Here is a 24,676-nt window from a genome sequence, read left to right on the forward strand (position 1 = left end):
GGCCACAGGTGCTTTTGGTTTTGTAGACTTGCAGGCTGTACGGGACACAAAACATCAAAATTTTCAAACCAGTGCTCAGGTTCTTACATTTATCTTGTCTCTGTTCTTCTGTAACATGGGCTTTTCTGGGAAGCTCAATAAGCTGCAACTACTGATGTCCAGATGTAGAGGTTCCTGAAATCCTTCCACTGTGTAAAATAGGTTTTGGATCCAGGCCTATGTTTAGGCAAGTCTTCACCAAGGAAAAATTGTTAAAATCCTAAGTCACAGATTTTACAGGCATATTAATTATCTAGCTAAGCAGCCACTCCATCTTACAGACCAGAGAACACTGCTTACCACGAATCGAAAATTAGGGCTCTAACTGCATTTTTATAATCTATAAAACCGGACATGCGGAAACTATAGAAGGAAATTTCAGTAATTAAAGCATAGGTTCTCCTAATTAACTGCAAAGCATCATTAAAATCTAATGAAACTGTAGTGGGGTAACACAGGACTCTGGTTTAACTGCAAGGAGATAAATGCAAATGAAAGTTGAATTTTCATGAGGTTTGACGTTTACACAATAGGATTGAATGCATTTACAGTATTTGCAATATGAAAGCTCACTCAACACTGTATGAATCAGGACTGGGAAGTTAGAGTATTAGTGTATAAGAAGTTAACATACTAAAGAACGTGGAATACTGAAGCACAAGAATCAAAGAAATAAAAATCTTTGTGACTTAAAGCAGTTGTATTTATGACGGTAAACTGCATTTCACAGCAGATGATTAATAACAGAACTGCTGCTGCATCAGCATGATGTAAGACTAAATTTTTTAGTGTAGACACTTCATCTTGGCCTCCCTGAACAATCTGCATCACATCCCATATTGCCCAATAGATTCAACTGAGGAAAGAACTTCAAAGCTGTATAAGCACTAGATATTTCAAGATATTAATCTGTCATGATGCTTCCTTACACTCCCTTGGAAACTTTTTAGTTCTTGGGAGGGAAATCATGGTTACTGAAACTTGACTGCCTAATTTAAGCTGATGTGTGTCAGGTCCACAGAAGCCACAGGAGCATCGCTGATCTCCACGGACCAAAAATCTAGACCTAAAGCTGTTCTATCTTACCTACATTCAAGGCACTGCAGGTGCAACCCCTCCCATTTGACTTCAGCTCTCTGAAATATTCAAGGCCAGGCAGATTGACTGCACATATCATGCAGAAAGAGAGGCCTTGAGAACAAGTCATGAGGTCTGTCCTGGCAAACCATAAATCACTCTCAGAAGATGACCTTCTCCTTTAATCAGCTTTTGAAGAAACCTAAATGACCAGTCCTTTCTGAGGGCTGAAGTCCTGTAGGACTTCTACCCTGCATGGATGCCAACAGTATCACGTTTTCTGTATCTCCCTATGAAAGGCCTGAAGTGCTAGCCCAGAGATTCTAGCTCAAGGAGATCAATCTCTACTGCCATTAAATCCTACACTAATCATGCTGATGGATATGTCAATGTCCTGGGCATCAGCAAAAGGTCCAAGCCAATCAAATTCATTTAATTGCAATGCACAGATGCCAGCACTTCTCAGGATAATACCAGTGTAGTTTAGACACCAAATCATGTTCTCAGACTAATTTGAAGACTAATTTCCCATTGATTTCAATAGTTAAGTACATTGACATTGTTTAATAATTAGGCAAACTAATACTGGAAAGCAGCAAACATTTACCATAATGAAAAATAAAGGCATATTTTCAAAACAGTCCATTTTTAAAACAACCAGCTTTTGTTCCAAACACAAACATAATAAAGTAGTAGCATGCAGTTAAGGATTTGTTAGTAAGTTATATGCTGTTATACAGTTCTCTTTCTAAGAAAGCACACAATGGACATAGACTCCTGCTATCTAAATTGTTACCTCAGGTACTCATACCTTTTCTGTGTCAATTCCTTTAGACATGGACCAAGTTGAGACAATATAATCCATGACTCTTTCACTAAGGCCTTTTGGGACTTGATATAATTTTAGGAAATCCCTCACATTGTTCAGCATCTCATGGTATCGGTTGGTGTTGGCATACATTTGCTGGAAAATGGTGGTGACGTTTCCAAAAATAGTTGCATAAAGAAGAGCTGAAAAAAAAAAAAACAAAAAGTAATTGAAAATTAATATGTATGCTCTAGCCAATGCTAATCATAATTCAAGGATAATGTCAGAAAATTTTATGTTTGGTTACAAATTACTGCAAATACATAGATGTCAACTGAAAATTTCTATTTATGCACACATTCTCACACACATACATGTACAGAGTTATTTAATGAATTTACCCATACAGCTCATACAGCCACCCAGTGTGCATTCATTTACAAATACGGTCATATCATACAGATAATGTCCACACATGGAGTTATTTAAAAAAGTGCATTTTAACTCTATACTAATCCAAACTAATTTTCAAATGTAGCTTTAGCCTGACAGTAAACTTTGAAGGCACTATCCAAGGAGCCATGTTGATCTCCTTTAAGACTGCCACGTGCTATGAGTAGAGAACAGCCTCAGTCCCGAAGATGGAATGAAATGGAGAAGAAAGGAACCCGTGAAGCCTGGCAAGGAGATAATGATACAAATGGATCCCGTGTCAAAGGCCAAGAAGTTCACAAGAAAGATTCAGAGTGGCATTTCACAGTCTAATATCCCAGTTAGCCCCAGCAGATGACTTGGCTGTGTGATGCCAGCTCCAGATGCCAATCACTAATGATTCCAAAGAGAGAAAAACTGGACCAGTGAACAATAGAAAGTCCCAATGCTGAAGGCTAGGGCAGGAGGAGGACATGGTAGACTAGGATGTACTACCTGAAACCCACTCCTAGAGTTACCTTCTCTTCTGGTTTGATTCTTCTCTTTCCAAACATGCCAATGTTTCTGCAAGTCTCAGTCAGTAGAGTTTTGCAGCACCAAAAAAAATCACAGGCCGCATTTGAGATCACATGTTTAAAGGAAGCCTTTCCAACTGAAAAGTCACCAACTTCAGTATACTATTACAAATGTGATACAGTGAGCACTAATGGATGGAGAGCAGTTAAATTCTAAAGCCTAAATTTGGCAAAGCGTTTAAGCCAAAACTTAAATGCACACCTTTACTAGTGCTGTCTTGAATAATGGTGGACCGAAAGATGCTCCTAAAGTCAAGCAAGTTTTAGGTGCCTTATTGAGTCCCAACAAAATTACTCTTGCAAGCAAGCCCAAGATTACATTCTTACATCAGACATTATGGATTATGCTGAAAAGAGAAATATTCTGATATAATACCAATGTGCTGTACTACCTCTACTCTTGACATTATCAAATACACAGAAATGTGCCTGTCATTTTTAATAATCTTTGCTCAGAGGTACTTTATCAGCTATGCATTTCCATATTGTCATTTTCTGAAAAACAACTGCAGCCTACAAGTGGCAAGAAATAACCCAGTGTGAAAGGAAAAAATGCCTTTTATGGCTCAGTGCATAATGTCTTCCCTCTACCCAATCCATTTTTACCTCATTCCTGAAAACTCACTTTGTTTCACAGTAATTTACTGTTGTTCATCACTCCTATTTGAGAGGTGGCATTTTCAAAGAAACACGGTGCTTTCCTAAAACCTGCCTAATAGAAAAATTGAACTTCCACTTCACACAGTGCTTTTTACATGTCCAGGTAAAAATCAGACGCTGAAGTTCATCACAAATACAAGATCATATGAAACAAGGTCACACAACGTATAGCAAAAATGAACATGAGGTTTCAGTTTTAGAAAACACAGCAGATTAATATATGTGATGTTCAGAAATAAAGCTTGTTGTGAGGGTAGGTTTTTTCCTTGTTTTACTGATTGCTGTGAACTACTGAAAGGTTTTCTCTCTCTCTGTATCCATTCAGATATATATCAACACTCAGAGTACAAGCATATGGATTATAAAAAAGCCTAGATGGATGAATGCCACCTGACTTTTTTTTTTTCTTCAGCTTTCTCTGTTCTTTTGGACTTTTGCAGTAGGACAAACTTGATGAAGTGTCACTTCTCCTAAGTGCAACATCCCTCATCCTTCTGAAGAACAGCTGCTGATTTATCATGCACTCATCTCATCAGGTATGTGAGGGCGCAATATCTCACCTTGTCTCTGATGTTAGATGCTTCTGCAAATGGCTATGACTATAAATCTATAGAGAAGCCCTAATTGCCCCCAAAATGCTGTCTTTCTGCTTGAGTAGAATTTATGCAAGCCTGCAATGACAGCTAGACTGCATATACATATATAATGCCTGCAACCCAACTGGCCATGAAAACCTACACAGAGGAAACAGGCTGATTGAAAATATGATAACAGTGCCATGTAAGGCTGGGAAAAAGAGATTGAACTCTGACACCTGCCAGGTTGGAAACAGCTAAGAATGCTGTGGTGAAAACAGCTTGTCTGAAGCAACTGGTGCCTAAATCCTCCTCCTGGCAGAGACAATTTGTAGAAAATATACAGCCAGAAGAGAAATTTCAGTTCTATGCCTCGTAATACAGGGTCCTGGAAAGTTGTACCAGAAAAAAATGCACATTTCTTCAAGAAATTAAGGATAGAATAAATCACTGGATCAAGCCTGCAAAATCCCTGTAAGCATTACCCAGCAGTACCTCATCAAGCCAGAACCCACAAGCCCACAGGCTGTAGGGTCTGCACAGACAAACCCAGCATTATCCCTCTGTTGGGAACCAAAGCCTTCCTTTGCCTTCTATTGGATGTGGTAAAGACACATGGTTGAGTCCATCCAAATCCTTCACTTCTCTCAGAGGTTACTCTATGTGGGGCCTCTGGAAAACATTTAAAGGGAACCTTCTTAGATCTTCACAGCTTTGAAGTTGCACCTCAAAGGCTCTCCTCACTCGTGGTGCTTCCCTATGCCCATGCTGGTAGCAGCTGAGGATGGTTTGCAGGTTTTTGGGGAAGAGAAGATTTTTCATAATTTGGCATGGAAAATCCACCTTTCTCTGTAAATCTGCTCCCCATCCCTGTTCTCTATTTGATAACTAGAAAAGAAGGTCATTTATAGAAAACTAGTACTTATTGTTATGCATGTCTTGGTATGCAACAAAACAAGTTGGTGCTGATAAGGAAATAATAAATATATCAAAAAAGTATTTTATATTGCATTTTTTACACCTCTTTTAACACTCCTCGACAGCAAAAAGGTCTTCTGCTTGGGAGGGTCTAGTGAGAAGAGGTTAGTCTGCCTTAAAAATACAAGTTACCTGCTTCTGCTCTTTCCCAGTCAGCTTTAGGCTGGGATAAGTGCATTGGCTGCAAATATGACAGAGATGGGACAGAACAGGACAGTGATCTGGATCAGCTCCTTAGTTGGCAGAGATGTCTCTGCTCAGGGAGCACGTTGGATTCCCTATGGACAGATACACGAGCATTTAATCCTGCTGTTACCTTCAAAGGTTTAAGGCTCTCCATCAATGACTCTTACTGCCCATAATTAGCAAGTGAAGATTTCTCAGAGGATCCCTATTTAATGTCGAAGCGACAAGTGTAAGTCTTGCACCTCACCTTAAAACAACAAAGGCAGAGAAGTGCTACCAAAGGCATTTCGCTTTCGCTGTATTTTAATTATTTTTGGCAGGCGGAATTGGCAGCAAAGATCATTTGCAAAAGGTTCTGAAAGAAAATAAAATACTGTGCCTGTCTTGACAGTAAAAGTATTTAAATAATCTCTAAAGAAATCTCTAAAGGTATTCATACACTTTAATAGTTTTATTGTAGTCTCTCAGTTTACAATAAACAGGAGAGATGAGGTTGAAGGTGAAATTACCCAATTTCATGAAACGACTACTTAGGTCAAACCGCATTTATTTACCTTCTCTTTAATGACCTGTATTTCTCTGAACATTTCCTATTATGTTCCTACTGTCATGCAATGCTCATTTACTTAATTGTTCTATGTGTGTAAATCTGAAACAGTCTTCACTAGATTTTATAGAGATCAATTTGATGTAATGATGCAGAAATATTTTTTCTCGGTCCTAAAGGTGAGGTAAATGGTCCAACTGTTATTTCAGTTTCTATTTTTACTCTTCAGTGTGGAAAATCTCTCCAAAATTACATGCAAGGACATAAGTACTATACATTTTTACATACAAAATGTGTTACTATATTTGTACTAACATAAAACATTTCTGAATGATTTAGCAATAGTGTTACATAAATCTTTTAGCCTATTTAAAAATACAGAACTTTCTGAAAAAAATGACTCAGAGTTACCTAAATCATCCCAAAGCATCTCAAATCTCTTATTATCCTGACTGTATGCTAAATATGTCCAGATAGGAACATCTGCCTCAAGGAATTGAAGGCTTGATTGAGAGACCTAATTTTCCTTATGGCTTGCTCTTTGCTAGACTACTATTAATCCAAGCATATACAACGTTCCTCTAAACTTCAATTGTAAGGCAGAATATTAGTGAGGGTGTATCAGTCTCTTCTCACAAGTAGCAACCAATACTTGATAGAGGACAAGTGGAAATGGCCTCAAATTGTGCCAGGGGAGGTTTAAATTGGACATTAGGAAAAAAAAATTTTTCAATGAAGGAGTTGTCAAGCCCTGGAACAGGCTGCCCAGGACAGTGGTGGAGTCACCATCCCTAGAGGGATCTAAAAGACATGTAGATGTGGCACTTGGAGACATGGTTTAGTGTGGGTTTGGCAGAGTTGGGTTAATGGTTGGACTCATTCACCTTAAAGGTCTTTTCCAAATTAAATGATTCTATGAGGACTTCATCCTGGAAAAATAGATATTTTCATTTTTGCATGTTGAAGCTAGCCATAGGTTCTTCTTCAGTTAATTTCTGGATTTAGTTATTCCCGTAGGATTTTTAGATTAATATTATTAAAGTTCTGTCATCCAGGAGAGATTCGATACAAACTCCAGTAATATAATAAGAGAGAAACCCAGTACCCAAATGCCTGATTTATTATTTAAAAAGCTGAGCAGTTTTCTGTTATTTCTTTCCACCTCACCTTAACACATCTGACCAGACTGCAAAACGTTCTGCAGTCACAATTCTGTGCAACACCAGTCAGCGCAGCGCAGTGCCCGTCTCCCGAGCTGAACAGCCTCACTGAGATGATGCAGCAGCAATGAGCTGCCACTTTCTCAACAGAAACAGCTTCCTTCAAATCCACCAGCATGTTTCAACAAAGTGTATTACTTGGAACAAAACAATTCCTCTAAGGCCCCTCCCTCATCGCTGTTTTATGGCACTTCCTTGATGCCAGCCTCAGCCTCCCGCCTCCGCCCCGCAGCGACACTCCTGTGTGCCAGCTGTGCAAGTGAAAGCACCAACACAACCCCACGATTTTACAGGTCTTCAAAAGGCCAACCTGGATTCTGAATCCTTGGCCCCAACAAATATCTTACTGTTAAAATACCCTCCTCCATCCCAGCAATGCTGACACCAGTTTTACACTAGTGTCCTAAAATACAATTACTCCTCATTTACAGAGAGGATATACCAACATCAGAGTACACCAGCTTTCAAATTTTACTTCCAAAAGCATTCAGAGCATAAAAAGAAACTTTCCTCCAGTTACTCCTGCAGCCATATTATTACCCCATGCCACACCATCCAATATATTTATCTTTCTATATGCCCCAACAATGCATTTTTACACCCACTTTGCAGAGAAGAAGCTAATTGGAAAAGCAAAGAACTTCAGCTCTGAACTTCTCAACAAAACCGTCTGACTGCTGAAATCAGGGGGGGAAGTTGCACACAGTTGTCTGAGCAAATTCCCATCATGTCCAGTCTGATTCCATCACCATCCTGGCCTATAGGCTTGACATACAGTGTCTGCATCCAGATGTGTGTCCTGCATTGCCTCCAAAGGGAGGTGGGGACCACCCCTACATTCCTACATCCCACACTGCAGCCATGTGAGATGCACAGTTCCTCCATGGATACAGCTGACACCCATTCTCCTGACCCAACACCTTCCCGATACTATAGAAATGCAAACTCTAAATTAAGAGGATAATGATAATAAAAGATAGGTCTGACATTTGTTTGACAAGAACAAAATAATTATGCAAATAAGATGATTATCAGTAGTAAACTGTAGGAACACACAGTCACTGTTCTTCCTTTTATAGGGGACACTGCACAGAAGAGTAGAACAGCTGCTTTGGAGGCAGTTAAGACATTTGGCATACTTTATGCATAAATTCTTATTAAAATGAGGGTTTTCAACTGCACTTGTACAGTCACTAATTTTTAAATGGTGAAACTGGGAGCTTTTCTTTTTCATGAGCATACTCAGCTAATAGAAAATACTTACTTTTGAGCTCCAATGCCTTGCCACTGTGCAGGTATGATGAGCTGACTAGCTGTATTTTTGCACAGAGTTGCAATCCAACACTGGTTGAAATGGTATTGCAAAACATGGCCTTAAATCAAGGCTACCATTGCCCACAGCTATCAATCTGTTTGGCTTCTAGTCCTGTAGCAGTGACGGACAAGAGTTGAAGTTGGCTGAGGTTATTCAGCAGCATAGACAACAAAATTACTTATTTCAACAACCTGAGGATGAGGGGCCAAGGGCTCCTGGGTCTGATGCTAAGCAGCTTCAAATCAAAGTTCACACACACTGTCCTCAACATCCCCTTCCACAGCCACCTCACATTATTAGATTACTTTGTTCCTTTTCCTGAGAAACAGTGCTAGCCACCAGAAATACAGCCCTGCACAGGTTCAGGAGGTTCCTGTTGGAATTTGCATTTAATTTTCTTCTTTTTCGTTCCACTGGAAAGCTTTACATGTCTTGGGACTGCTAGGGTCTGCTTCTTCCTTATCACATTAGTCAAGAGTGTTAAGAATCATATGGGAAGGCACAGCCTGAAAAATGGTGCCAATTACACCACAACAGGCAGCAAGACAAATAGCAGTAACCTGTGTTCACTGAGTGGTAAAAACATCACTTTGCTGAAAAATCCATATCTTGCAGTGTAGAGGTCCTAATTCTGGAAACTCTTTCCCTAAGAGCTCTGAAGTAAGAGGCTGATTAGGGCTTCTTTTACATATTTCATACTCAGTGGAAGTTGGTTCTTGTGGGTCACAGTTTTTGGTGGTGACAGTTGGGGGTGGAATATTTAAGTTTCCTTTTATAAGAACAGTATGACACAAACACAGAAAAGAATTGACCAGTGAAATGAGCGAAACCATTTCTTATACCAATGCTTCATCATTCCTGTTTCTTCAGGAACCCATCACTCCCTTGCCAAATGGCACGTCCAACATTTCACACACTGCACAAAGTCCTATTAATTAAAACACAACCACTTCCCTAAAGGAATTACAGTGGGTGCAAAGGAAAAGTAGAGAGGCAGAAGTTGACCAAAATTCATGAGAATTATGTTCACCATGAATGCCAGCCACGCCTCTAGCACACTTTGTTCCACTGTTCCTTATCATCCTCTCCATTTTAGCACACTTTGCTCGATCGTTCCTTATCATTTTTTCCATTTTGAATATTATCTTTAACACTGCCTCATTTCCATGCAAATCTCTCCAGTATTTCAGAAAAAGCTGAATTGTGTCTGTCAAACAGTCATCCACCTATCACACAAATCTTCCCTTTCTCCATCAAAGAAATATTCCCAGACTGTTGCCCTCACCCTTATTACTGTCCAGAGCTAAGAGCTGGGATCAAAACCATCCCATGTGCCTTCCTCACTGTGCCTCACGGTGTCAAAACTGTCACCAATAACAAGCACAGGATACAAAGGATCTCCAGCACTACTGAATGAAGTACAGGAACCAAAGGGATCATCTCCAGAAGAAAAGTTCTCTGAGCAAAGTTGGCAGCTGCCAGTGTCACTGTGTGAAACAACCTGACAGCTTGTTGCTGGATTTTATTTTTTGCCTTTAATACTTTTAAAGGAATTTTTTTTAGTGGGACATCGAGTTCTTGTCACATTAAGATGAACCCAAGACAGCAATACTGCTGGAGGCAGGATGCCAGTACATCACTTGCACACTGAGGAACACCACCTAAATTGCCTGTCTTGTTAAAATATAATGGGAAATTTGTAAACACACCCTCAGAATACTAGACTGTACTAAAAGATGTTTCTAGCTCCCTGCTCCTAGGTTCTTTTTTCTGTGTATGCCTGTGCAAAAGTTTGTGCTGTATAAATCTATGTGTTGGTGTGATTTATATGCTCACAAATATGCACATATATATACATATACATGTACATACACACAGTTACATCTGTATGTCAGTGCAAAGGTGAACATACAATATCAGTGGGCTTAGACTTTCTGCTGATAATTTTCCTTTCAGTCTTCTAATTTGCTCATTCTTTCTACTTCTTTAAAATCTAACTTTGCTTGTTCCTTTAATTAAACGTTCAGCTTTATCTCGGCACAAATTATAAGAATGGATTTGGGACAATAGAGCAAATGATTCCAGCTATAAAACACAAGCCATGCATAGCCCTGAGAGATGTGGTAAACACACCTGTTACCATAACAGTGCATATTTGCATCTGTCTTAAAATATTAATGAGACAGAGAACAGGTAAAGCAATGTTGCTTTTATTCAGTAGAACTCAGCCTGAACTCTGTGTGAGGATAGATTTTTGTGAGTAATTACAGAGTATTCTTAGGAACAAAATAAAGTACTTAACTGTTAATATTAAAAGCCTCGAATTTGGAGATGATGTTTCCATCCTATTATTTTCAGAATAACTCTGCTTCATAAAATGACCACAAAACTGCTTCACTGAATGATAACGTTTCTTACTTACCTAAGTCATCTATAGAAGCATTTTCCCTCTAATTCTGCATCCTGCAAATTCAGCATCTCTAGACAGAGCTTAGCAAACTTTTGTATCCAAAATTTTCCATGTGATGCTGACAGAGTATCTCCCAATTAAATTTCCCTTCCCTGACATGTTTGTACTAAAACCAAGGGGGGGGGGGGGGGGAAGAGTTCCAAAAAAGTTGAAACAATTCACCTCCAGGTTTTATAAAACTAAAATAATCCATAGCAAAACATTTTCCCTCCAGACGTTTGATTTTAAACATTAGAAACCTGAAAAATGAAAGAAAATCACATTTTTATGCAAAAAAAAAAAGTCTTAAAAGCCTAAGAAAATGTGGAACATTCATTATCTTCACACATATACTCAAATCTATATTATAATGAAATATTTTCCACAAAACCAAGCCATGAGTTCCTACCACACTGCCAGCAATAAGGGCCAATCCGAACTCCTTTTTGCCCAAATTATTAGCACCAGATTTCCATTTTATCAGTACATTTGTGCACATGCCTGGTGTGAAGCCTGCTCCCCACTCCCACTCATGGCCGCACTTGGGCAGAGCTCAGGGCTGGACCTCAGCACCTCTCATCTCTTGCTGGAAAAATGCTGGGTTTGTCTAAAAAATGTCACACTAACATTTTCAGACTTTCAAGGTGAATTAGCTTTACTCTACTTTGATTATCCACTTTGGGAACCTGTCCTTCATCGCAGTATTGATTTAGCTGTGGCAGATGCTGAGCTGTCACAGAGCCTGACAGCTTCTTCAGAGCATCCTCGGTGGTTGTCTCGTAAAACAGTCAATAGCAAAGTGAAACCTAACTGTGCAAACAAGCACGTTTCCCACTTTTATACTCTATTAAATCATGTGTCCTACTCTGTACTGCATCCTTCTGGAAAGGGGGGAAAAAAACTGGCCTCTCAGTTTGGCATTCAGCATTACCAATTAACCTTTTATGTATTAAAACCACACTCACCTCCCAGCCTGACACATTGGTGTCACTCATTGCCACTATGAAGCCACTTCTTACCAGTGGAGAAGAGTCTTTGGGGAAGATGCTTGTGTGAACATGCTTAGGAGAGGGTTTCATTGCCTACACAGTGTTGATTTGAATTTTGGTATATTTGGGTAGTTTTTATGGCACTTCAGAGAACATCTACGGTCCTAGGAAGACACCTTGCGTGTTCACCTCTGCAAGTGCCACAAACCATCCTGATGAACAGCAATGGCATGGTAAAATGGCAGGAAACACCCCAAAAATATGTTTGCATTGTCTATTAAAGGATTGCAAAGCCAGACAGTTACATTATTATATTTAAATATAGAACTGGACATCAGCACTCCAAAGGCTACAAACAGATTTGTTTTCTGATTAAATGAGCTGTCTAAATACTATATCACACACATTACCTCCACCTCTTTTCACCAGTCCCACAACTCTCCACCATTTCCTTTTTCATAATATCAAAATTAAAGAACATTCCTGGAAACATTACCAGCCGTTGATGTTGTCCTGGCACAGGGGGTTAGAGAATATTTAAGAGAACAACAAAAGATTGCATATACTGTCAAACTAAAACAAACAAAAAAACCCTGGCTTTTCCTTCTGGCCTCAGTACATGTATTGCTGAACTCTCCATGACTATGTGAGACTGCAAAAGTATCTTTATTTCCTGGCAGCAGCTCCTGAAGCTCTCCTCCTCCCTGTCCAACTCCTTCTGATCAGCACTTGTTTCTATCTGATTACCTCTCTGTTTTCTTGCTCACTATTCCAGGAAGGAGATGCTGGAATTAGATTTGCTGCATTTCCATTCCTACATTAACACTAATTTCACTGAAGTCAATGAAATTACATTGACGTCTGGAGAGTATCTGAGGAGAATAATTGAGTGTATTTTATCACTTTCCTTAGGCTTTTTCTTTTTTTTTTTTTCTGGTGGCTGTTTCGTAGCATTTTTAAATGTCCTGTTTCACTACAATCCTTTTATTCTGCTCTTGGATGCTGCAGTGAAGTTACTCTCTTTGGGACAATGGTGTTCTTGCTGTAAAGCTCCAGACACCATCTGGAAGATGCCCAGGATCCATACGGCCACAGAGATGTGTGCAGTGATAAGTGTGACATGCAGCATCACACTAATTGCCCACCCAGCCAAAATCCAGCCTCTGACTGCAGCACCTTCCTGATATTTAGGATAAGAGCTCAAGGAAGAGGGTGCACAGTGCACCCCTGCCCTGGGATACTCCTTTCAGATTTCCATGAACCCAGAGCCCAGGGAAGTTCTAAACTGCCCACTGCATCCACACCATGGTATGTATCAGCCACCATCTCCACCAACAATATCTAACACCTTTCCACAAACCCATTTCTGTTTTTGTTTCCTCACCAAAACAGTATGTGACAAAGGATTCTGTCGTTCTATTCTGCAAGGCTGGCTGCCCATTGGCCACCCCCAGCTCCCCTTTCCAGAAAGTGAGTGATTGCTCCTCTCCACCTCCTTTGCACCACTCTTGATTTTTCTAAGCCATGCCCCACAGGGTTTTCTCAGTCGTCATTCCATGCCTCGTTCTTGTCACCTTTTAGACACCCTTTTTAATCTTACAACCTCTTGTTGCAGACCAGCGCAGCGTGGTGCAACAACATTAATTTCAATTACCTGCCCAAGAATCCCATTTCCCTTTTATTTACTGATACTGAATATTACACTGATATTTTCAAGGAACTATCAGCAGTAACAGTCAGATGTCAGGAAATAAAGACACTTTTCTAGTCTCAGGGGTAACTGTGAATTTAGAAACCACCATTGTATAGGTATAGATAGCTAATTTTTGCCTACATGTATTCATTTGCATGTACTGACACTGAATTTCATCATTCCTTTTCACAATCACTTTTGTGGTGGGGTTGCTATATCGAGCCAGAAACCCTAATTTCAGGATTCAGCAGAAAGATGAGCTGCAGCACAAAGGATTTTTTCCCTAAGCTAAGTTTTCTCCTAAGGTGCACTTAGATACAACTATGAGGTAAAAAGAAGTCTGTGTAAAACTAAATTGCTTCTTAAATTTTTTAGGTTTATGCTAGCATCACAGCTTAGGTCCCGAAAATTGGGAAGATTTTATCATCTTTCTACTACAAGTGGGACTGACTATTTCCCAGAGCAGGACAAAGTTGTTCTTGGATGTTATCCAGGAGTGACTAAGCCAACTCTAAAAGTCCAGTGAAAATAAATGAGAGATTTGACAGAATAAAGTTATCAAGATGTGACACAACAGTTATAACAGTTATGGGATGTCTCTTGAACATTAACTCTTTAGCAGCAAATGAATGTCTAAAATACACATTCAACCCTCCAGCCTGGCAGCCCCAGTGTCACCATCACATGTGTCATTAACATACCAGCAAGATCAGCTACAAAAGCAAGAGGTTAATTTAAGTGACCTTGATGCCTTTGATGTATTTGTTCATATTCTGACAGCTGAGGGAATGACTGCAGGGTCTCTCCTCCCACTTATTTTACCAATACATGAAGCATCCTCACTTGCTTTTCAGCTGTTGCAAGGCACTAATAGCTGGGCATGTATACCATTAATGTCCTTTGTTAGGGACAATGACATCTCAAATTACAGACAGAATAGGCACTGCACGTGGAATGGGGAGTTTGACAGTATATTCACATTTTTTAGTCCCTCTGCATTAATGATACAAACCAGCGAGTGCTACTGATACCTGCAGGTATCATTCACAGACCACTTCTGTGAGTAAAAAACTACTGTTAGCCTTGCAGGAGGAAGCCTTAGAACCCAATGAAAATTATATTCAACAACCCATTTATGAGCACATCTCTTCAGGCCTTCCAGCCTGCCTCTCCCCAAGCCTCTGCAGCATGGTACATTAATTTTATACTGAACTATTAATTGTAGTTGACTTTGCAAAGATCTTTTCTTTAAATTTTTTATTCAGTTTTGCAAACCTAATCCCAAAAGAGTTCATTTTATTCCCCACAGTTGTTTGATCAAATTGCAAATATTTCCTTTAATCTTTTTAGGCATACATTTATTATCTATGGCACAGAGACTCTTCATCTCCTCTACTGATGGTTTGGGCGAAACAATCTTTCACATATTTCTCATTTTATGCAAGTGCTTATTCCTGCAAGTACATATTAGTAAGCATAACATTAAAACACATTTACCTAACCTAAATAAAAACACTTTGAACCAAATTTGCAAGCTAACCTGCTTCAGTTCTTAATGATATTAATTTGGAGTCATTTTTCCCATAGGTTGTGATCCATAATTCACTGAGGTCAACAGAAAATAGCTGCTGATGTTAGTGAGTCTTAGGATTGGCAATAAACAGGTATGAGTATCTTTTCCTTTGAGAAGCTGTAGGAGAAATTTCCCAAAGACAGGGAAAAAGGCCTTTGGGGACACAATTTTAATTTTCTTCATGCCTATTCATAGTAAGAACTAGGAATAATAATAATCATCATCACCTCACAGTCACTTCATAATTCACATTAATATATACATTTTACAAAGAAAGGTAAATTATTCAATTTCATTCCATACTTAATAATTTGTGTCAATTGTCCCTGTTCTATTTTTTATTAGAAAATCCAAAATGAAATATTTTATAAAATTGAGACGTACTGTTTTTTAAAATTATTATTCCCTATTCTGTTATTTAGCTGCTTTTAATTCAGTGAAATAGGAAAAACTTTAGCAAAAAAAAGTAACACTTTAATCTGAATCTTAGTCAGAATCTTTAGCTGTAGAAAATCTTCTAAAGTGAAAGTAGAAGTCAAGAGTCTTATTTTTTTTACTATGTTCTACTTTTCCACCATCAAAGTGAAGTTTTTAAAGTCAAAATAAGGTTTTCTCTTATTTTTAAAACCTTTCCAGCAGAAAACCAAGGGAAGGATTTTTCTCCAGTTTCTTTGTAGTGCAAAAAAATCTGAAAAGCATAGTAAGAGAATGAGTAAGAAAGGACTATTAATTATCTTGAAAACAGGGGCATATTTGTTGTGTATATTAATTATTTTTTTCAAATTATGAAATTTAGAATAAGAATAAATTTTCAACAAAACTAAGGATTTTCCCAAATACTTTCTATTTTATCTGAATAAGTTTCCACTACATTTTTTTTCCTATCTCATTAGTTCTCTCCATTTCTTCCTCCTCTCCATGTCTCCTTTCAGCCTCTGCTGAAGTCTTCCAGAAGTGATATAGTATATTTTTTATTTTGTTTAGTAGCTTAGCTGCCTCCCACCTGACATGACTCTACGCTGTTTTTCTTCATTTTACTCAATGTTGTTCCTAATTATTTAACCTAATTGATAAGATGCCTCCTCTGAGTAGAGCTGGTTGCCATGACACTCAAAGAAATTACTCCATATTTCTCCATTCCTGGATCTTGTTGAAGAATTTATACAGAACATCTTGCCTTCACCAACTCCCTAGCTTCGCACACATCCATAAAAAAATAATCAGTGATCTAATCCTTGCAGCCAGGTTTCACTGGAATAATAGGGCTAAACTTTTTTTTCCCTAAAGTTTTCTTCTGCTGCTGTCCAAGATTTCACAGCTTTATACAATCACAGAATCATTTAGGTGGTAGAAGACCTTTGAGGTCAGTGACCATTAGCCCAGCACTGCCAAGCCCACATCTACGCGTCTTTTAAAATCCCTCCAGGGATGGTGACTCCACCAGTGCCCTGGGCAGCCTGTTCCAATGCTTGACAATCACTTCTGTGAAGAACTTGTTCCTAATATCCAACCTAAACCTCCCCTGCTGCAACCTGGGGCCATTTTCTTTTGTCCTACTGCTGGTTGCCTGGAAGAAGAGACCGATCCCCACCTGGCTACAACCTCCTTTCAGGCAGTTGTAAAGAGTGAGGAGGTCTCCCCTGAGCCTCCTCTTCTGCAGGCTAAACACCCCCAGCTCTCTCAGCTGCTCCTTGTAAGACTTTTGCTCCAGACCCTTCCCCAGTTCTGTTGCCCTTCTCTGGACCCAGTCCAGCACTTCAATGTCCTTCCTGTTGTGAGGGGTGCAAAACTGAACCCAGGATTTGAGGTGCAGCCTTGCCAGTGCCCAGTGCAGGGTGACAGTCACTGCCCTGGTCCTGCTGGCCACACTATTGCTGATACAGGCCAGGATGCCATTGGCCTTCTTGGCCACCTGGGCACACTTGTGCTCATGTTCAGCCACTGTCAAACAGCAACCCTGGGTTCTGTTCCACCAGACAGCTTGGCAGGCATTCTTCTCCCAGCCTCTAGCCCTGTCTGGGGCTGTTGTGACCCAAAGGCAGGATCCAGCCCTTGGCCTCGTTGAACATCATACAACTGGCCTTGGCCCATGGATTCAGTGTGTCCTGATCCCTCTGCAGACCCTTCCTTCCCGCCAGCAGATCAACATGCCTGCTCCACTTGGTGTTATCTGCAAACTGACTGAGGGTGCACTCAATCCCCTCATCCAGATCATTAATAAATATATTAAGCAGGACTGGTCCTACTGCTGAACCCTGGGGGACACCACTCATGGATGTAGCTCCAGCTGGATGTAGCTCCATTCCCCACCACTCTTTGAGCCTGGCCATCCAGCCGGGTTTTTTACACAGTGAACACTAAGAGCACCTTTAGTCCAGCTGTCAAACAACACTTGTCACACAGACTCGACTTAGAGGACCAAAATTTGTACCTAAGGCAGTCTGAAATACACAGCATGGACCACCCTCATACTGTATTTGTCCTTGTGAAAGTTGTTAGCAAAACAGAATGTTAACTATATCCATTATTTTTATTCACACACACCACTAGATCTGTGGTTCTGCTCTTCAGAACTGTGCACTCAATATGCATCTGATACAGATTGGGAATAGCCAAGCTTTTTATGGTAAGAAAAGATCCATTTATTTTCATTTATACATTATTAACAAACTTGCTGAGCAAAACCTGCTTTTATTGTTGTTGATGATGATTCATCCACAAGTCTGGGATAAGCTAATGAAATCTTAAGTAACAAGTCAAATAACAACATTGTGTCTGAAGTCCTTGATGTTATCTCCCTTTCACACTTCAGAGGCATAAGGCTATTTATGAAATTTCATTTTTTTTAATTATTCAGATTGATGGTAGATTCAAGGACTGATTTATTTAGCTAATATATTTATTTTCACTTATGAAAGACATTTCCGAGTGCTGTAACCAAAACAACAGCAAATTAAAATTGTCAAAACCTACAATTTACTGATTATAATTACTAAGAGCTCACCCATCTCCCATCTCATTTACACAAAATGAACAGACAGCCCATTTCCAGGTTCATCCCCTACAAGCAATCAGCCAACAATTAGTACTTCAAAGAACATACACTGAGGGGGACTGAGCAGAGGGTGAGAAATGATCCTTTCAACCCTGCAAAGGACTCACAGACAATTTAAGCAAATCTGTGCCCACCCCACAAATGTCCTCCTGCCTTGAGCAGACAGTCATTAATTGCTCCATAATTTGACAAGCCCAAAGAAATGAATGTCACCCAGAGTCAGTGTGCAGCCCACGTGGCAAAGCACGTCCCCTTACAGTCTCCTAATTAACAGGTACCAAGTGCATGGACATTAAACACAACAGGCTGCAGGAAAACACCAGCATCACCACAAAGAGTCACCTTGAGATAGATATATGTAAATTTATCTCCTTTGCCCATAAAAAAAATATGCAGAGATTGATATAGCTCAGACTTTCTTTTTTTTCTCAGGAAACTTTGAGTCCAAACTGGAAAGAAACAATAATTTTTGGGTTTAAAAATTTTGGGCAGGTGGGGATGAGTTATGGTGATAGGAATTAAAATTAATTGGTTTTGCACTGTTTTATATCCACTAGGTAACACTAAACAATAAAAAACTCCAAGCTAAGGATGCTTAATGACAAATTTTATAGGTCAGTTTGTCCCATATTTATCAGACATAATGGAAGGAAGAGGACACAGAGTTTTTAAAAGATGTTTTGGCAAGATCAGTTAAATGCTTCTTTCTTTGACAAATTAGCTTCTTCTATTGAAATAATATTCTCCCTCATAGATTTTAACTCGCTTTAATAATCTGTCAATTTACTTGATAGTAGGGGATTTCTGCAATGCTCCAATGGTATTTGCATTCAGGGCATTCAGACTTATGAGGGCCACACTGAATATCTTTGTATTTAAACTCATGAGGATGTTCAGGCAAGTTACCATTGCAGCACAGTCTAGTACTAAATTATTATGAGCAATTTGAAAGCAACTGCTCATCCAATATCTTGATTTTTTTCTTAATTACTGGAAGAAGAAAACTTTTTTTTTGATCTCATGGTCCTCACACAGGCTAAGATGACATCTGGGAAAGGCTATTGAACACCTTTACCAAGACTATCCACATGATATTTTTCATTTTCCTTCAGAGAAAAATAAAAAACAGTACTTCTCAGTATTAACTACTAAAAATATATAGCACAGTCTTTCAGAAGCAAGTCTGTTTCACACTATGTTTCACCTACTTTATTTCAAGTAGAAACTGGATCATTAAAACTTCTCTTTGTTAAAATCATGATAAGGGCAGCACACTTGTCCACAGAGAAGCAGTGACTTTGTCCTCTGCATGGATCCCAAAGATGACTTAATACTGTGCTGTCACTGATGAACTAGAGGCTCTATAGGCTGTTCATCAGGTCTTTGTAACCAGCAGTTGGTCAGAAAAAAAGAACATTAAGAACATTACCCAGCACTTTCTTTTCTTAACTAAAAATAATTTTTAACAGGTTCTAAATTTATAGGTATCTTATTTAAATGACAAAAAAAAAAGATAAAAAGAGTCTGTATTAGGTGTAATATCTTCTACTGAGAGAAAAGTGACAATAGACGTTCTGGAGACATAAGTTACATAAACCTGGAATCAGCAGAATCAAACTCCAGTGATTGCAACAGTCCTTCCTAGGAGCTGACAGAACTTCTTTTTAAAAGTCCCTTGGGAAGGAAAGGGAAAAGTAAGGTTAGGGAAGGGAAGAGCAAAGATGAGGAATGAGGACTGAGTTTCATTGGAAATAATTTTCCCAGTTGTTGGTAATAATGGTTTTAGAATCCTTCTACTTTTGTTGCATGAACTTTTCATGATCCATCCAAAATCAATACAGAAAAGCTGCCACCTATTTTAAGAATCCAAAAAGTTTCACTTTTTTTTTTTTTTTTTAATCCACTGTTTCACATTATCTGCATTATTGGAGGTGCTGAATTAACATGATTCTGACAGCAAACCTGCAGAGTGATTCCTTTGCCCCAAGCAACTCCAGAGACATATTTGGGAGATGTGCATTGATTTTAGCACCAGCAGAAGAGGGAATAAAACAGAAAGGTAAAAGATTTTAAGCAGTGCTTTGCTTTGTTAGCCAAGCACTATTTTTGACTGAGGAAAGAAATGACCAACTAAGTGATCAAAGATTTTAAGAAGTCAGCTGCACCAGGATGGCAAACACAGGTGCAACCTTCTCCTCTCTGCCCTTATCCCCAACAACCACCTGACTGTGGTTATTTTAAGCTGCCTGTTTTCGGCTTTTCTTCTCAAGAAAGGTACTGTAGTTGCTCCTTTTAGCACAAATAGCAGTAAACATAGAGTGAAAGGCATTTGAAAAATAAAAGGTCATTACTTATGCAAAAAAAAGTATACCTTTCCTGAATAGAAAACATTCTCTTTATTTTCTCCCTTCTTTACAAGGAGTATAAAATGGCTATAGCATTTTTGAATGTTTTTCAATTGCTCATTAATGTACTCAACTTTTTTTGCAAAAGCTGAAAAAAACCCTTCAAAATAGAAAGCATTTGCACAAAAAATACCTCGTAGATAATTTGATTTTTCAAGAAGCAAGTGTATTTTAAAATACCAATTTTGGAAGAAGCATTCCATTTAAAAAATTTACTTTTTCTGCTAATGTGATTATGTAATTGTATTAAATGCTCTTAGTCATAGAAATTTTTTGACAAAAAGAAGCCAGGGCAGGGTACTGCAGGCAAAACTGGTCTGCACACACAGCTTTGCTCCCACGCCAGAGTATTTCAGCATAAACACTCAGGACGCAGAATTTCACTTGGATGAGTGCCTTGCAAAGTGAAAAATGAATCACTGTTAGGGTCTTTGGACATCACGGAACCGACCCAAGGAAGAAGCACAAGCCAAAAAAGTTAAGCAAATTCTGATGCCTCCATCATTGTGTTACAATAAGGACCAGCCATGGAATTACTCAGAATCATCAGCTGCTTCTGTTTTTAATCTCAATAGTCTCATGTCACCTTCTGTGCTATTTTTCTGCAGAGACTGAGAGAGCTGGCAAAGATATGGGAGGGACCAGACAAAGGGACCTGTAATCACTGGAGATTGCTGAAACTAGAAGGATGTGGGAAAAAGAGTCAAGAAGAGTGACCAGGCTTAGTCACAACGGAATCAGTTCATCTGGGAAAGAAATAGGGAAGGCCAGGGCAAGGTGTAGTAAGAGGGATAAGATGGAAAGGTGACCTGGGACATCTAGAAGGTGAAAGGTGAGGGACTGAAGTCCCTCAGACCAAGGATGGTTGCCCAGGTTCTAGGGAAATATTCTGATCAGCTTCCCCTCAGTAGAGGGAGGGTAGTGACTCTGTCACAGTGAACCCCCCTTGGCTCCTTTCAAAGGGTAACTACTGACTCCAACTGCACTTGTGGTGGTGGGTCTTAGCTGGGCAGAGGATCCTCGTAGCCACTCTGCCTTATAAGCTTCTGCTCCCAGGATTTTCAACATTCAGATACCCACCATGTTCAACAAGAAATTCACCAGATATTGCCAAACTCATTTGGCCATTTCCATATTTTTCTGCCCATGCTCCCATCCAGGAAGCAGGTAAAAGGCACTTGCAGAATTTAAAAGGTTTGTAGCTTCAGCCAGCGCTTAGATTTGTTGTGGCGGGGCATTTTTGTAACCTCTGGTGCTCACCGTTCAAAACAAATCCTTGGAGAAGATCCTGTGGATCCAGTTCAGCTGTCCATGTTTACTCACCCTTGTAACAGTAAAGCAGGTATTTGTTTTTATCTTCAGATAACACTCCAAGTATTAGTTTCCTTTCACTAATACATCTTTATTAAATTTCTCTGCTAATTAAAGAAGGCAAGGCCATAGCTAAGGAATTGGAAAGTGCTCTAATGGAATTATTACTCTGAGGTGGCTTGAATGTCATAATTTCCCTCTCCAACATAGCAAAATCTTGACAATCACATTAAAGATAAAGAGTGAGAATAAATGCTGCTGGCTTTTTCAAAGGAAACATCATTTTGGGTATTAACACCTTCTGTGTTAGCAGTAATATATGCATTAAATATAGCAGCTTGAGTGACTGGAATGCCTATAAAGCATCTGTCACAAGATAAAGCGTAAAGAAAACTCTCGGCTCAGAACCATCCTGGAAAACTGTAATTAAAACATATTCAGCATACCTAAGCTATTGCTTCCATTAGACTACAAATACAGTCCATTTCAATTTATCTTCTTATTTAAGAAATTATCTAAGCTACTTTGACATCAGGTTATGCAGCATTTATGGTTTTGTCATCATATCAAAGCTCTCTCCTCCTTTCACTGTATATTCCCATACTATAGAGACACAGTCTTTCCAACTTCTATCACATCATCTTAGGGAAGAGGTTAAATGACCCCTCAGCTTCACACAGTGGTCAAGGACATGGTTAAAGAGCCAGTCTGCCTGTGCATGCATGGAGAAGGTCTCTGTATGCACTGTGTATAGTGCTGTATATTTACATCTCATACATGTCTTATGAAAGACACGTATATACCCTTTTCTTACCAAGAAATACAGCTCAGCCCTCCTCTCACAAGCCAGGTCACACAGTTTCCCTTAACCCAGGACAGTTTCAGCACTGGGGCATACAAACAGCACAAGTGTCCCTTAATCATCTGCTAAATGTTGTTCTCCCTCTTTCTCCCCTCTTTCAGCTTTCGAATGCACACAAAGCCCCTCTGACCTCAGTTTCTTCATAACCCATCTTCCAACACACATCATGCTATTTTCCTGCTCCAGCTTTCCCCACCTGGCAATTTCAAAGCTGCCAAACGAATTGGTGCAACTTTGACAAGCCTTGGTTGTGACCCAGTTGAGCCATCAGTGGTTGCTGAGCATGGATGAGGCTGGGGCTTCCTCCTGGCATTCATGGCACTTGCAGGAACATCAAAAACACATGGGCAGCTTTACCAGCAGATTAGACTTCTAACATCAGGCCTCTTATCTTTATCAGCACCACTGCTTTTTCATTTAACAAATGAAACACCACTAAGACAGATACTAAAATGTAGGGAGCACTGACATCCTTGGTTCTGGGTAGCTTTTCCAAAGATTTTTTGCATTACAGCTGTTCCAATCTATCATCTTTGAAAGTCAGTGTATGGTCAGGTACTTAATATTTAAATTGCTGAGGCTGTTGAGTGGATACAGAGCTGGCATTCAATTTTTTTAAAGGAGGAAGAAAAAAAAAAAGGGAGAGGTGGAAGAATAACAGACAAAATCTTCTTTTTAATTAAACAGTGTTATTTAAATAATAATGGTAATGATAATTTGCACTGATGAATTTTACCCCAAGTCAGGCGAGTTAGCTTCTAGGAAACAGAGTCATTGGGATGGAAAGGAAGGAGAAGATATTCAGGAACAATTTTGACAATGCATTTCCTCCTCTTTTTTGTTCACTACTCCGGATGAACATCTCATCAGCATTTTTACTGTGTAGCTCTATAGCTGATCAAAAGCTGGGATAAGCAAACAGAAAAGCTGTAAAGCAGTAATCTGTGAGTTTTCCAGCACAGTGAGAGGAAAAAATAAATCAGCATTTGAAAAATGCCTTCCTGCTGTCTGCAGGAATAATTGCTTAGGAGCAGTTGAACATCAAATTCTAAATTCAATTAGATTACCCTTTACCCCCTACATACTATATGGAAGGTGAAACAAAAACCAGATCACTACAGAGCCCAGAAAACAAGTTACTACGACGCTCTGAGCTCAAGGCTATCCTGAAAACCAACTCTAGGCCACAGCTGCACAACAGCACATCCCCACAAAACTGTCCATGTGGATGTTGGGAGTCAGTAACATTCCCAGCTGCCTGCACTCACTCTGCCCTTGGTAAATCAAGTCTTAATGTCCAGTGCACAAGGGTGTCATGGTACCTCCATGCCTTACTGTGGTTGCCAGCCATGGAACTCACCACAGACAAAACCAAGCAACTTTCAAATGAACTTTCCAAATAACATGATTATTTCCATAGAGTGACACACAGAAGGGAACAAGAATAAAGAAAAGGAGTGAGCACTCAAAGTGACAAAAAGTAAACACCAGGTGGTTTTATGAAACTGGCAAAAGAGGGAAAAGTCAAAGAAAAAATAAAAACCTTCATGAAAGGGGCTAAAATGTTGTAAACTAAAGTCTCAGTTTAAAAACTGATGCACTGTGGGAAACTGAATAGCTTAAAAGGAGAGAAATGATAGAATGCAAAGGCTTTCACCTCTGCATCCTTGGTCTCTACTATGTGCTGGTCAGTAAATTTATGTTCCTTGCTGGGTTCAAATACAGGCAAAGCACACTCAAACCCAAACCTTCCTCTTACTCCCTGAGCCTTAACATCCAACTCACATGCAAACCTTCCTTAACTCAGATCCTCCCAGAGGACATTATTACAATAATATGATAATCAAGTTTACAAGAAGCATCATAGGAGTAATTCAATGTTCATCTAAGCCATTGATACCCCTGGTAAGGTAACTTGCCACCGCCT

At 39.4% G+C, this 24,676-nt stretch overlaps 1 protein-coding gene across 1 annotated transcript in view; it reads right to left on the reverse strand.

The window, feature by feature from the left end:
* Nucleotides 1-24,676, reverse strand: part of KCNH5 (potassium voltage-gated channel subfamily H member 5) — a 161,674-nt gene that overhangs the window by 51,313 nt on the left and 85,685 nt on the right. Inside the window, exon 8 of the mRNA XM_051769866.1 lies at nt 1,928-2,127. Coding sequence (XP_051625826.1) covers nt 1,928-2,127 — 200 coding nt within the window. The remainder of the gene's footprint in view (nt 1-1,927; nt 2,128-24,676) is intronic.

The sequence above is a fragment of the Manacus candei genome, unplaced genomic scaffold (assembly GCF_025592945.1).
Source record: "Manacus candei isolate 608988 ecotype Guabito, Panama unplaced genomic scaffold, ASM2559294v1 h1tg000113l, whole genome shotgun sequence".
NCBI lineage: Eukaryota > Metazoa > Chordata > Aves > Passeriformes > Pipridae > Manacus > Manacus candei.